This window comes from Malurus melanocephalus, unplaced genomic scaffold (assembly GCF_030028575.1).
Source record: "Malurus melanocephalus ecotype Western Australia unplaced genomic scaffold, MMel_1.1 scaffold_491, whole genome shotgun sequence".
Classification (NCBI taxonomy): domain Eukaryota; kingdom Metazoa; phylum Chordata; class Aves; order Passeriformes; family Maluridae; genus Malurus; species Malurus melanocephalus.
The window spans coordinates 295,438-311,064 of record NW_026623723.1 but is presented as its reverse complement, the minus strand read 5'-3'; the positions used below and the strand labels follow the sequence as shown (position 1 = coordinate 311,064).

General features: G+C 42.7%; 1 protein-coding gene across 2 annotated transcripts in view; it reads right to left on the bottom strand.

Moving 5' to 3' along the window:
- Positions 1-15,627, bottom strand: part of MICU1 (mitochondrial calcium uptake 1) — an 82,262-nt gene that overhangs the window by 23,385 nt on the left and 43,250 nt on the right. The window contains exons 7-10 of one of the 2 annotated variants that reach the window (XM_057381091.1): positions 14,398-14,463; positions 13,140-13,254; positions 4,434-4,516; positions 1,499-1,696 (exon numbers count right to left, since the gene is read on the bottom strand). In XM_057381091.1, coding sequence (XP_057237074.1) covers positions 1,499-1,696; positions 4,434-4,516; positions 13,140-13,254; positions 14,398-14,463 — 462 coding nt within the window. The remainder of the gene's footprint in view (positions 1-1,498; positions 1,697-4,433; positions 4,517-13,139; positions 13,255-14,397; positions 14,464-15,627) is intronic. The other variant, XM_057381092.1, reaches the window with a different exon arrangement.

Here is a 15,627-nt window from a genome sequence, read left to right as displayed (position 1 = left end):
ATTAAAAACTAAATTGTCACAAGAGGAGAAGAAGAATAAGTACCATGAAATGGAAAAAAAATCTTAATGAGGGAAGTGGGACCCACGGAGGGAACTCAGGGTCAGGAATACTTCAGTGCCCACCCCTGGAGTGAACATAGCAGTGGAAAAACAGGGGATAGAAYAATCTCTATTTCTCTTCCCTTTACATTCAAGTGGCAGTTCATGTTTCTTCCCCTGAAAAAAAGTATTTTATTCRTTTCAATTTGCAGAGGCACTGAGGAACTGACCCAGTTCACAGAGAACATTGTCTTCAAGCAGCCTATTCCCCCTGCAAAGGCAGAGCCACACCACCTGCTGTAATGACCATGAAATGAAGGCAGTGAACTGGRCAATTACCTTCACCAAAATAAAACAATCAGCCCTTGGGTCAGTTTCTTACTTGCATTTGTAAACGCCAAAGAAAAAAGGGAATAAAAACAGTCTGAAATCRCAACGACTGACTTGATAAGAACTTAATAAAACACTGATCACACAACGTGAGCATGTGAGCAATAATACACCAGACTGAGGTGACAGAGAGCTCTGAATAGTGTTGTCTCAGTAGGTTGTTGGGTGCAAATCAAATCYTGATTTCCAATGCAAATAAAAGCCTGGCTTTGCTCAAGGCAGTCTAAACCTTGGAGCCTGATGCAGTGATGGGCACCATTTCCAACTGCATCAGCTCCACTTGGGAGCTGAGACAGACCAACAAGTCYCCTGCTGCTGTTCTTGAACTCATTTTACACAAAAGAACCAAATTTTGAAGGGTAATTCTAAAATTCAGATTATGTGAATAGGAACAAGAGGTCGTGATTTGCTGTTAAAACTCGGGGCAATGCAAATTGAAAAGGAAACTAAATTCAGAAGAGATGGACAACATTTCTTTTAAAACACATCAATCCAGGAGGGAACAACAGAGGTCACATAACAGATCCCACCTATTTAGAAGGATGCAAACAAAGTTGAACACTTACCCAGCTAAAAGACTCAGAATAATGAAGCAAACTGAAAAGGTGGGGACAAAAACAGAGGTGAAGAGTTTTGGGGGTGCTATAAATCCTGGGTCTTTAGGGCACAGCTCACGGAGTAGGACTGAGACAAACCTTCCTCTGCAAGGTCACAACAGGCCACTCATAATCGCTGTCATTTTTTCCCTAAATCACCTCAATCATCCCAATCAGCCAAGGAACAGCTAAGGCAACAGCCAGGTGAGTACCACGTGGAGGGACACACACCTGGGATATGCYAGCTGCTACTCCAACTCCACAAGAGTGGAGATGTTCCTTGGGGAGTGCCACAGGCACTGAAATGCCCATCAGGAATTTAAAACCAGGTTGAATCTGCGAGTGCTGCTAGCCACAGCTGTAGAAATTCCCTCTGCACCCTTCTCAGGATCTTGCTCCTCCTCCAGAAGCCCCATTCTGCAGCACAATCCATGCTGCACTGCCCTCCCCTGTCCAAAAAAACCACTCCAAACCTCAAGCTTCAGGATGTCGTGCTGCAGCTTGCGCTGGAAGTCCAGGAAATGGGAGATGGTGAGCTTGCCCTTCAGGTCAGCCCCAAAGAAGTAGGTGGTGAGGGCYGAGTTGAAGCCAGTCTTGAGGGTGTTGCCGGTGGTGGAGCGGTCGCGGTGGCGCATGCCCATGCTGGTTTGGGAACGAATGATGCTCTGCACCTAAAAACCACAGGGAACATGTTACAATCAAAATCAGACTGGTCAAGCACCAGTATGAAGTGCTCCAAATTCAGCTGTGTCATTCTTTTTAAATTTTATTTTCCTAAAGTAATTCTTAAAAGACATGACAACTAAAAAATTTGGCTGAACYTAGAGAATCTCAGAATGATTCAGGYTGGAAATTACYTTAAAGACTATTTAGTTCCAAAACCMTGCYRTACTGATGATTGCACAGCCATACTGCCTGGAGTTCACTATTTTTCAGCCAGCTTGTTAATTAAAATAGAGGAGCAAACCAACAATTTAGATGCCAAAGGATGATGAGTTGAAGACAATACTGATGTAGACACCACATTATTCACGACTAAACACTAGCCACATGCATCAACTGGATAAAAAACCTGAAGCTATTCAGCAAGGCCTGAAGAAAGTCAGAATGTTTTTATTAGGTGGTTAAAGCCTCAAACTTAGTCACAYATTAGCTAAATTACTGAAGTAATTTTCTTTCCTGAGGAAGTTTTCAAACATCAGTGARAAGAGGGACCTGCTTTTGGTTGTCTCCAAAGACAATGTGTGAGGGAGGAGTAGGAAATTCATTGCCACATGCTCTCAGCCAGCAGGGATGGAATTATACTTTTTTGATGATCCTTTTCTTGCCCTTCTTTTTCCCATTCTCCCCAAAATGATGTTGCACCTTTAAACTGCTGCATAATCCCCTGAAAGAGCCAGTTCCAACTGCTCCTGTCAGGTGAGATTCACAGCACAGAACTGCAAACCCTTCATGCTCTTCCTGACATATTTCCATAAGGAGTGAAAAAGAGGATTTATCCTATAAACAATTGTTTGTAATGATATACATGTGCATAATGGGATCTATGTGCCTCCCACTGAAGCTGGGTGTTAGTTGTTGCAGCAAATCAATATCTTCACAGATATTTACTCACTTTCCAAAACAGCTCCTTCTTCCTCTGACTCTCAAGCTCTGGAAGATCAGCCTTCACCCAAATATTCTGATGCTAATCAGGAACTTTATTCCTTCCTATACAGGCAGTGACACATGTAACCAGCTTAACAAAAATACCTTCCCATTCCTAAGGATTTTTAYGTGACTTAATGCATGTATAACTTCCCCAGGCCTGATGGATGATTTGAAATAATTTAATTCACTTTTGTACCTTCATCTTCATAGTGACTAGGAAACATTCATCCTGTAGAAATGTTCCTTTTCACTTTACACAGCTCTAATAAAAAAACCAAATGTGACATCTGTGTTAGCACCTTGGCACCACTGCATTTTTAGMATTTAATCGTTCTCCGCTTTTCTTAAATTCATCTATCTCCATAATTGATTTCATTCTAGAACATTACAACTACCATAAATCACCTTTTGGACTGTTCAGTATGATCACACAGCTGCAGTGGAGTGCTGGCTCCGTGCACTATTAAGATATAACAGTGGTTTTTACTTGGGGAAAGGAAGGAAAATGAACCAAGCCCCAGGTTTACATTTCAAACTGCCAAGTGAAGGGATATCAGACTGCAGCTAAACATACTCCAGCCTCCTCATAGTCCAAAGTGAGGATTTAAAGCCTTACACTTACCCAGACATGGCTCTGGAGCGAGCTCGTGATGATGGCATCATAGCCACAGGTAATAATTTAAGGAGGATGACAGCAAAAGATTAGAAGGGGAGGGCAATTCAACAGAACTCCTTTGCCACTCGTTCCTCCCATTTATAGCAAGTGCCCCAAGCACGACCTTGCAGACTCCTCTGCAGTTACTCATTGAGCCAACTGATGAGTAAGGATCTGTCCCTGAGCTCTCCAGGGCTGCTTTGTTCCTGGGTATCACTTTGTAAATGCATTTAAATTTTCCTTTCATGAACAGCACATACAGGTGATTGGRGATGCGATTTCACGATGTCTATAAATTCCCAAAATCTTAAGGCTAGAAAKAGGCAAGAAAAATCACACTCTTCTGCCTGGGGAGGGCAAATCTCTTCCCCMCTGACAGCTCAAGACTTCAATCTATTCTCACTTGGACACAACCATAAATCACAGACTCTAGGAGGAGCTCACCAGTACCAGACAYGAAGGTTAAACTCATTAAAAAACCTGCACCAAAGTCCCTGTTGATGAAGCCTTGTAGGAAGTAGAAGACTAATGAAAATATGTTCTCAATAAAACATTTTTGGATTACACGGGAGTAAGCGGATAAATTCTCTTCTGAAGCAGACTCACCTTGGCTACTCTCTGAAGACAAATAAAATTAAGGAAAGCAGTAGAAGCTGTGAAGGAAGTAGGATCAAAATCCCACAATATCAGYAGAGTGAAAATAAACTTTGTCTACTTTGAAGGTGACATTTTTTAAGGAAATGTTAAGAGAATAATCCCAGAATGGGTTGGGAGGGACCCTAAAGCTCATCCAGTTCCACCCCTGCTGTGGYAGGGACACCTTCCACTAYCCCAGGGTGCTCAGAGCCCTGTCCAGCCTGGCCTTGRCTCCTGGTGACAAAGTCACAGGAAACCTGAGTTTGTACTGATGATTGTCCTCACTGAAAGAAAAATTCTGTCTAAATTCAGTTTCTGTTTAAAGAAACAAACAGCAGGCACTAAGGCAACACAGCAGAGCACAGAAAAGAARAAGTATAAACCAGCACTAACCACAAACAGAAAAGGCAGTAAAGTCACACAGGAATGCTGTGCTAAGATGCCACAGCATTGATTGTTCAACTTGCCTGCTCAAACTCTTCCATGTCCACCTCGCCGTCACCGTTCAGATCAAACATCTTAAAGGCAATTTCAAAATTCCTCTGGGGAGCTACATAAAAAAAACAACAGCAAAACACAAAAAGCAGTTAACAAAGATACAAAAAGCTTTAAAAGATACAAGAAGTTTTAACATATACAAAAGATATAAAAAGTTTTAAAAAGGCCCAAGTTCTGAATCCAAATGCAATTTTGCCTAATTCTTGCAATTTTAGTAAGAAAATGCAGCTCTTAGGAACCTCTATGATCTTCATGGTGCTCCTTTTACCAAAGGTCTTGACAAGGAGGTGGGAGGAGAAGGGGTTTCTAGAACATTTATTCCACTTACAGGTGGAAAAAGCTGAAAAGCAAGATGCCATCTATTTCTAATGAGAATTAACAGAAAATTATGCTATCTGATATCTCTAATTACAATTAACAGAAAATTATGCTGCAGCAAGAGCTCCAGACTGTCCAATACAGTCAAACACCAGTTTGGCCAGAGGATGTTCCTCAGGCATTGTGCTCCCTGTGGATGAGGAGCAGACCTGGAATTTGGGCAATTCTCAGCTCTTGTTTCACCATATAAATTTAAACAAATCATGACCACCCTGTCTCAGCCCAGTCATGACACTGAGATAAGGAGTGGGCTGGAGCTCACGAGCTGAGATGTCACCATATCTTATTTTTCATTGCATTTGGTCTGTGCTGTCACGGTTTGTTTAGTCAGAACCCTGCAGAAGCATCACTTCCCAGCATCCCACCATGGAATTTCAGTACATTTCCATTTTGGGCTCTGTAACCTATCATCGTTTGAAGCTACAATTTTTTCCCAAATTAAGTTAATACATGAGGATTTATCACRCTCTGCTACTTTCAAATACACACCTCCTACGGGAATTGTGGTGTTCACTGGGATTTCTAGGGAATCCTCTAGGCTATAGCTAATGCTAAAGTTGACATCTTAAATGATCAGTTAAAACTTAGCTCCTTTTTTCATTTCCCAGCCAAATTTTATGCAAATCACTGGTGAGGTTCAACCCTCTTTAAGCTCATCTGTGCCATCAAYTTTTAGTATTTCTTGTGGATGCTCCAAAAATAATGAGCATTTGTGGGAAGGTGGGAGTGGGGAGACAAAGGGAAATGAATATAGAATTAACTGAACTGGATTTTGGATGTTAATTTCGGCTCCAGTTCAAAACTTTCACATCGTGTTTTCCCCTTGCTGTGATAACCAGCAGCACTTAATCAGGAAAAGAGAGGTTAATGAGACCCCTTTTCCCAAACACTCTGGGCCCAAAATAGCTGAATAAGGGCGTTGGAGCTGATGGCAGGGACAGCTTGATACACAGAGCACACGTTATCATCCCTGCATTGCCAATCTCCCCCTGCCAATTATTTGCGTTTGGCATTCCAGACACCTCGTGCAGGAGCAGGTTCTCGTGTGACACAGGAGCACGTGGTGGGTCATCCCCCCTGCCACCCACATCCCTGCCCTGCCTCCACACAGCATGGAGACCTTCATGCTGTCCCTCGTTAACTCGGTGTTAATTGACCTGGGGACACTCAGTCCCCAGCACCGCCTTCATAATCTTTCCAATGATCCGTCTGATTTAAGGGATTAAACCTCCTGTGTATTCATTCAATTCCCCGTTTTCTTGAAAAGCAGCAAGCTTCCAACTAMCCCCTTAATATTTCACTAACACCTGCAATTTTATTCACTTTAATTGCAACAACTTCACAAAAGCCTGGAAGCAATTTCTTCTTATTAGTACCAAAATCTGGAACGGCATAGAAAGAGGAAGAGAAGGAACAGACAAAACTCTCCTCTAGTTACAAGGCTCTAGAAAAAGAGCAATCGCCTCATCTTTCTTACCCCATTTTCTCTACCAGGGTATACTGACATTTATTTGAAGATTGGAAAATTTGTTACTCCCTGTGAAAAACTGTCATCACCATTTGGGGTTATTTTCCCCTCTTTTTTAAGGGAATATACAATGCCACATCCCATTTGTGCAGACACRTATGAACAGAGAGTAAAATACTTCACTTAGCCCCCACAAAGAGCATTTCTCTCCTTTTCCATCTCTAAATACACATTTCCAGGAGCAGCATATCAAAGCCCCAGAGGAGAACAACACTTCCAAAATTAAAATGCGCGGTTCAGCATCAAAAAATCTGCAGGCTCAGTATTTTCTAARGACAGGGAAGGGATGTGGCTTTAAATTGGCAAATTCAATTACTTCATTCTTTCACCTAATAAATGGCATGGCTGGTTTCCTCCTTTGATCTRCATATCCAGCTCCAATTACCTGTCATGACACTTCATCCAAGCAATGTGACCCCGGGAGCCAGGGGAACCAGAGGGCACACAAGACAATTAGCTCATCCTACTCCTGCTCAGGAAGGAATGATCATTACAGATGTACATCCCTGATGCCCATGGCTGGATTTATGGGGCCTGGCTGAGATGATTTCTGCCTCTACCCTTGGCTGTGACGCTTCTGATGAGGATTTATGTGGGAAGAGTCGCCCCGACGGCGGCCGATCCCACTGTACCCACCCTGTCCATTACCTCAGCCTGCACARCCTCCATTTCCCTTCCTTCCTGCACTTCCATCCCTCAAACTTGCAGACCAYAAAGCAGCAGACACCACACTGCCCAGTTAAATGGAGCCTTCCTCACCTCCTTTATTTTGCCCCCTAATTTTACCATTCCCAACTGCAGCATCTCTAAATTTCCCCACTGCCTCCTTAATTAAGTTGCCTCCAAACAAACCCAATCTTCCTCGTGCAGTGGTTTCCAAAGCMTTTTAAAGGACTGTTTGGTTTTAATATGGCACGATGCCTGTCTGGATAAGKGAAAACCACCTCTGGATTTCCCCCAAGTGCTCTGCTGCATTCCCAGCTCTCTCTGATTGTGTGAGCTGTCTCCTCGCCATCCTTTCTGACATGATTAAAAAATCAAGATTGTTTCATTGTGACTGATTTCCCCTGGGCAACAAGGCAGAAACTGGTCAGGCCAACTCCAGGGTTTTTTTTTTTAGCTTTATTTCTATCTTTAGATGTTCAGGAGGATCYTCCAAATAGTTAACATGAAATCATGGAATGGTTTAGCTTGGAAGGGACCTATGGAATCACCTATTTCTAATACCTGCCATGGACAGAGAYACCTTCCACTACACCAACAYGAGCAAAAAYRTGGTCCTGGARCCCAMAGCACTATCAGTGAATTCCTAGCTTGGAGATACATGGAGAGACCAGGTTGAAATGATCCTTCAGATCCATAATTCCTCCTTTAGATCCATAATTCCACCAGCTCTCCRTGCCAAGTTGCTTTTTCAGTGAACCCGGGAGTTAGCACGAAGGGCAATCAACATTTTTCTTGATTTGTTTGTCCAAATCAAATATTTGGGGACACAAAGAAAGCAAGAAGACCAGAAACCCAGGAATATTAGAGAGATGAGTGTTCTCCACCAGACAAACAAATGACAAGCAGCAGCACTGGCCACATGGAAAAAATAAACTTGGTGAGGGTAAAGCCCCCGGGAAGCTCCCAGGGATCAGCTGGCTTGATTAAGCATCTTTAAGCCCATTATGCAATTTTAAACTATTTTCAATTATTCAATGGGCCAATTTGCAGCACTCAATTGCTCTTTACTGCCCTGTACTCTCAGCTGAAGCTATGCACTCTGAAAGACATTAAAAGCTGATGAGAAAGGAAACGTTTCCCTGGTTTTGTGCTCATTTRTGATCTTCTCTCTCCTAAAGACTCAACATTCCACACTTGGTGACACCTCTCAGCACATCTGTCCCTCTGACCTCCTGCAGAGGAACTGCATTTTAGGAAAACTGAAGTTTTAACACACTTTTGGAGAATACTCATTGCTCCCTCTGCATGGAGCTGGGAATTTCTTTGCCAAGGCAGGGTGATTTTTTGGTGATGTTACTTAGAGGAAGAAAAACTTCTGGCTACCCCTGTGAAAACACTGGAATACCTCATCTTTTGGTGAGAATTTAAACACAAAGCAGSTCACGACTCACAAGGCTTAATAACTCCCCGAGCAACTCCAGTGTGGGAAGAAAGATTAAGAATTCAGCTGGGAAAAATCGATCATTTGGAGTTAAACAACCTATGGGTGCTTCTTTCCCATTTATCCCAAAATTGAGAAAATTGATGTGCAAAGGCCACAGAACCCTGAATCAACCCCAAATTAACACAASTCCTCCTGAAGCAGAGACACGGCTATCCATAGAATACAGATGGCTGAGCCCTAGCTGCAGTAAATATAAGAAAAAACCTATTAAACTTAATGTTGCAGACATTTTCCTTTCAAATTATTCCACCACTTCAGAAAATGAATCCAAATCATACTGGGTTGGGGTTCTTTTAACGTTAATCAACCTAGAAATGTAAGTAACAGCTAGAAAACTGAGCCTGCAACACGTAGATTGAGCTGGTCATCAGTTTTAGTGGAAAGGGAAAGGAAAAGCAGATTTTTTTTTTTCACGAGGAAGAATCAGAATTAACTCTGAAATAATGTAARTGCATCATCTTGGGATACTGGGGAGAAACTTTTCCATGGGAGGGTGATGAAGCCATGGTGGCGGTGGCTGCCCCCATCCCTGGATCCATCACATCACACAAATCCAAGGGATGAAGAGCTGAACAGAGGAAGACCAGGTGAAGGATGCAGCCTGACAGAGCCCTCCATGCACCAATCTCAGTTTTCAAATCSCTTGGGAACATCCCAAACTGCCAGTTGGGAAAAATCCATCCCATTTSTGTCCTTTGGCATGGCACAAGCAGGGTGCCAAGCCAGACAGCCCTCACTCTGCCAGGAAACAACCAGGCTTATGTTTGGAACCTGGGATATCCCTTGGATGATGCTGCTCAGGTACATCTTGGAAATACCACACAGAAGTGGCCAGGCTGGCAGAAAGGTGGGAAGACAAGTGTGGGTGAGAGATGGACCCATGGAGGATCTTAAAAGACGGAAAATAAAATTAGCACGGACAGGACCGCAAACAAAAATAATCCTATAAACTGAGAGCAACGTTTTCTTGTGGAAATGAGCCCTATAGGATCTTGAAAGACTGAAGATAAAATTACCATGAACAGGACCACAAGAAAAATAATCCTATAGACTCCAAGCAACCTTTTCTTGTGGAAATGAGCCCTGTGGCACAGGGCACAGCAGAACCTAATCACTGGTTAGTTGACAGATTTCACTTGTGGCAGGGTGAGAAATGGGGCTGAAGACTTCCCTGTCTGCCAGGAATAAATGTTCAGAACAGTCATGGTCCAAAGAGACCCTGGGGATCCCTGCGTGAGGAGTGTGGGAGAACAAGTCCCTCCACTGYAGGGACATGTACAGAGCTCAATATCTGCCCAGAACACAATTCCCAGAGTTAGATGGTTTGGGATTTATTCCCTACACACAGAACAGAAAAAAAAAAACGAAAAAACAAACAAACAAAAAAAAAACCTGAGGTGAATCTATCCTAAGCAAGAGATAGCTGGGAGAAGGAGCTGCAGGTCTGCTACAAGAGCCCTGGCAAAAGGGTAATTACTGTGGCTTCAGCCAATGTTATTTAACCCTCCTGCCAGGAGGATTAAATCCAGGCACAGCAACAGTCCTACCGTGGAAATAAACTCCAGTTTATTCTCTTAATGCCCAGCTCCCTTCAGTACCTRTTAATGAAGGCAGAATTAGTGTGCCTGGACAATGGACCCCATTTGCTTGKAAACTGCAGTCACTGGAAATGGAAAAGCTTTTTTTCTCCTTCCTCCACTTGTTTTGCAAGTCCAAAAGCAGAAACCTCTTTGTTCTTTGTTTTCCTATAACATTTGAAGGATCCAGGGGAAAATTCCATCAGAATTTGCTCATGTTTCTACCTCTGCCCCAAAACATGAGAGCAGCTGAAGCAACCAAAACCATGGAGTTTCCTCAAGGCCCCTCAGCTCTCATTGCCTTTAACAGAAAGYTGACTTTCTGAAGCAGCTAAAAGCTAGTTTATCAGTTGTTTCAAAAATAAATTTTCACAGAAACATGGCAGCCAACGAGAACAGACAGTGCTGGAGTGAGAAATGGCTCGTAAATAAGATACGGTGACAGACTCATTTTCTGAGCAATGTGCAAACAGCTGCCTGTGAGCAACGTGAAATGAAGCCTCCAGCCCTCTCCCTCCCCATTTCACAGAACTCAGCTGAAGGGAGCTTCAGGTCAAGCTGCAAAGACAACTGGAGAGCTTGGGGAAGCTGAGCACAATGACAGAGCCCTCAGAGCTTCTTGTTTCCCCAGGTTGCCATTGATCAGTTTGGAATCCAGTGAGCCACACCAGACCATAATGGATCTCTCCCCATCGCTCTCCCTCCTGTCTCCCACCCCAGATCGAATCTCCCACTCCCCCTCCTGATTATCCTTAGTGCTCAAAATGCCACCTTCCTTTCCCAATGTTTATTTGGTTTTATTTATTTGATGTAACCTACAGTTCCATCTTGTCCAGACACCTCCTTAATGCTTGGGTTGTTTAAACAACACAGGGAGAAAACCAAAATTGAACTGTCACTTTTAAGATTTACTTTCCTCATTCTATTTTATTTATTTCCTAGGGAAAAGAACCCAATCAGGAACTACTGGATTCCTGCAAGGAAATGTTCACTAGTCAGAGAGTAAACCAGTGTGGTATAACTGTGAGTTTTCTATTTAGCCACAGGGCAAGGTTTGGTTGGGAGTTTCATTTTACAAAAGCAAATGCTTTAAAAATGAAACCCAAACTCTTCCTCTGGGGAATCACTGTTTGACAGGAGCTCCAGAGACATTCCTTCATCTTCAGTAAACATTTAGCAAACTCCCCAAATGCCTAAAAGTCAGCCTCAAAGCCCTGGATTTTTTTTTCTCCCCCTTTTCAAAAAATTTTCCTTTTTGAAAGCTCCTGCCTTGCCCACCATTCTCATGGCTCCCCAAAGCACACACCACACAGCTCTGTCTCCTCATTAATCTAACTTCCCCATAATTGTGGATATGCTTAAAAGCCCAAGAACAAGAGTGAAAAAACCCTGCTCCTCCCTCCCAGCCTCCAAAACAAGGCTGGCTGCACCTCCAACACTAGGTGGTTCTTTTCTTTTATTCTCACAACAAAGAAGTTAAAGCAAAGCAAGAACAATTTCTCTTACAGCTGCCTGTGGAAGCACATGAAATGAATTTTACRCCCTGTGTACTTGATTAGGGGATTGCTCACCACCAGCACAGCCATAAAAACAGGGGCAAGAGTGTTTTCCAAACCACACTCAGCAATGTGATACMAGAGGTTTGAGAGTTCATTGTCATCTGTGGAGGCTCAGATGAAAAGCCCTCATYACACAAGTGAATACCTTGAGATCATTTTGGCACAGCCCAGATGAATGTAAGAAACGAACAGCAAATATCTTAAGAGCCAGCTCTGAGACTCAGTCAAATACAAAAAGAGCAGATTGAAGTAATAAAACAAATTCCCTGGCTCGAACCAGCTTTATCTCTCTGTTTGTTTTCACAACATGAAGGTCATGCACAAGTCTGCCCCCATCATGTCCTTTTGACAACAAACAAGACCTTGACCACTGCTGCTTCCCAGGAATAGATCCTCAGTAAATGAAGAGCTGCCTCTCGTGTCTCCTATTACAACATGCAAGAACACGGGGGAGAACAAAGCACCTGTTGCTGTGACAAAACACTGGTGATTAACCCAGTGTCTCCCTGAACAGCAGTGGGCAGGCAGCACTGGGCTCTGCAGGTAACTGGGAAGCAGCCAGTTGCTTAATTCCACAAATTAGGCCATCATGGAATGGAGACTTACAAGATTAGATGGCCAAGTTTTCTCTTTTAAAATCTGAAAATAAGATGTCTTAAATTCATTTGGACAGTGGCTTATTCCCCATTACCCCACACTTTCAAATGAGACTGAAAAACTGCTGTTGAWTTTCCTGTTTATGACACAGCACCTTCCAAGCAGTCAGAGAAGYCCTGCAAATGAGKTTTTGAGCTTGACTTTCACGTGAASAAAGTCTAGAAATGCCATTTGACATTACCAAAGGCTTCAGTTTCACTGGTTCTTGCCAGCAAAGCAAACTTCTCAGTGCTGGCACTCAGAGTGCAGACACTTCGCTGGAACAGATTARCAGATCACAGAAATATCACAAATGCAAGTCAAGTGCAGCAGGGTGAAAAGACAGAAGGTATCTACTGGTACTCGTTGAAATGTAAACAGCTTAACTTCCCTCCTCATTGGATTACATCACTCACAAACCCCAGTTCACCCAAGTGAAAATACAGYTGGAAAAGGAGAGTTTGGACAGTCGGGAAAACAGGGAAAGGCTGGAGATCAACGCTCACCCAAACACAGGAATATCACATGAACACAGCTCAAGAACACGTCTCCRTTTCCAGATCTGAACAGCAGGTCAAGTGACTCATTAAAAAAAGATTTGTCACATTTCAAAATGAGAAATAAATCTTCAGAAGCCATTGATCTGCTTGTCTTCCCAAAGCTCAGGCTAAACCAGATGAAGCAACAGCAACTGCTCAGCTCGAGTTCAGCAGGCAATCAAGAAGGCCTTTTAGGGAAATGTATGTCAACAATAGCAAACMAATTGCTTGTGAACCTTGAGAACTTCAAAAACCAGGAATTGCAGGGAAAATCCCTGCCATACTTACTGGAAAGGACTGTGGTGAGGAAGATGTAGTCCGAAAAAGAAATGAGTCCACATTCTCCAAGTGCATAAAAAATGCTGTCCTCGTCAGCAAACTTCTCTCTCTCCTGGGATAACTTCTGTTCATCCACCCGAGCCGCGACCAGGGAGAGAAGAGAAAGCAACAGRTTAAACAGAGAAATAAATGCAAGGCTTTGTCTGTGTCCTTAYCACCAACAAGCCATTCCATGGACACACACACACACCCCTACTACCTCCATCCATATCCAGGGGACCTTTTCCAGCCTTTGAAACTGGTCAGAAAAGTTCTGAGAAGATCAGTGCTTCCCCATTGCAAATGAGGGATGAGGAATTGCATGGGATTTGTTTGTTGGTTCAGCCCAGCTGGAATACAGATATAGCCATTTTACTTAAAAAAACTATAAAACTGCTAAACTATAGCCATTTTGCTTAAAATCTTTGAGATTAGTGGTAAAAAATCAGATTTTAATGTAGGATTCAAAAAGGAAACTACTGTATTTGACTGACAGTTTTTAAGTTAGATTCTGATTAGAAACAGCCAGGAAAGGACTATTTGACATGAATGTAAAGTCTGATCAAAATTATCAAAACTGAAACCAAACTSAGTCTCCCTCTTGCTCCAGTGCCTTTCCATTTATCAGCTCACAATATCTTACCAAGCTAAAAATCCGAGTCCCTTTGATCCGCAGAACCCTCAAAGGCTGAAAAGGATCCATAAAACTGTTAGGGAATCCACACTGGTGACCCACTTTAAGGACACAAAAGGAGGAGGCACACGCACACACAGAGAATTAAATTAATACRAAGGAGAGTAGGGGTGGGTGAGGTTATTCCATGGAAACCAGGCCATGCAAGCACACAGGCATGGTGAAAGCAAGGCTGGATTTAGGAACGGTTTTAGGAAAAAACCACCGACAAACACCACCACACGAGGGTCCAGCTACACAACTGTCCCCCACCGTTACCTCAGTCTAGCGGAGATCCCATCATATATAAGATAAAGGAAAGAAAACTGGTTAACCAACAATAAAACAAGCAGGCACAAAACATCACATCAAGTTGAACGGTTAGGCTTGCCAAGAGCAAGGAAAGGTTGGAAGCAACCAGGTGGTTGCTGTGACTGGAAGCCTATGGAGATATCCCAGCAAGTGTTAGCTCATAGCTTCTCCACTGTCTGCAGCTGATGCCTCTTATCTACCTCAGGTTTTTGGTTTGGGTTTTTTTTTTTTTAGAGAACTCACCATTATATCTGACTGCAGAGTGGGGATGAGCTCAGCTAATAATTTAGATGAAAATTTAACCCGTATCTGGCTCGGAAACCACAAGAAAAGAGAAAAAAAACAAACCATGTAGATCACCAAAATCCCAGTTTCCAGGGAAAAACAGTTCAGCTCTACTGATCACAAAAATTGTTCCCAGTAACTCTGACTTTACCACCTGGAGAGCACCAGGAATTAATCAGAATTGAGTCACTGCCAGMAGACATGCTAATGGCTTCATTTGATGCAAGGTAACAGCCATTTATACTTATGGGCTACCAAGCTGAAATAAAATTTCCTCAAAAAAGAAAAAAAAAAAACAACAAAACAGTTTTGCTTCCATTCTTGTCGAGATGGATCCAAAGCAAAATTCCGCCAATGCTGATGAGAAGAACAAACAAACAAGGTCTGGTTTGCCTTTGAACAGAGGGAGGATCTGGGGAGAAAGCAGCTCCCTGGGACTGCTGCTGGAGGTGATGCCAGCAGCATCTCAGCTGCTCTTGTGATTTATTACCTCACCTTCTGATTGCCTCTCTTGAGCAGCATTTATCATGAAGTAGCTATTAGCATCCTGCTCCAAAAATCCCAGGAAAAAGTTCCAGAGGGTGGTTTATTAATTTTTATGGGTTTCTTTTCTGCGCTTAAAATTCATAGTCAGCATCAAACAGCTCGAAATATTCCTCGTAAGAGGAAAGCACATCTATAGACTAACAATAAAAAATTATATGAAGTTAGTTGCTCTCTGAAACATAAAGACAGATGGGAGGGAGAAGCATTTACCCATTTGCACCTTAATTTGAGCAAACAAAGCAAAAAAAAAAGTTATTTATTTATAATAAAACAAACTTGTCACTAATACAGGTACCACAAGCTGTAACTACGGTGTTTGGCTGCCTGAAATTTGTGGAAAAGGGAATTGCTCCCACTGATCTTAACAGAAAAGAAYAACTGCCCTGATCAATCAGATTTTCAGGTTCCCAGCAGTAGGGCAGAAGCTAAAAAAATTCCCATCTCTCCCATTTATTTCCTTCTGTCTCAGTGAGAAGCTCTGTGTTTGAYTGCTTCCCATGAACTTTGTGGGAAGCTCACCCCACTCTGGGAAAGGCTCAGAGCACCCTCTTCACAGGAGCTGTTCCCCACCATGAAATGTTACATTGCAAGGAATTATATGTAATCTCCAGGAAAAAAAAATGTAAAAAAAAAATTTTAAAA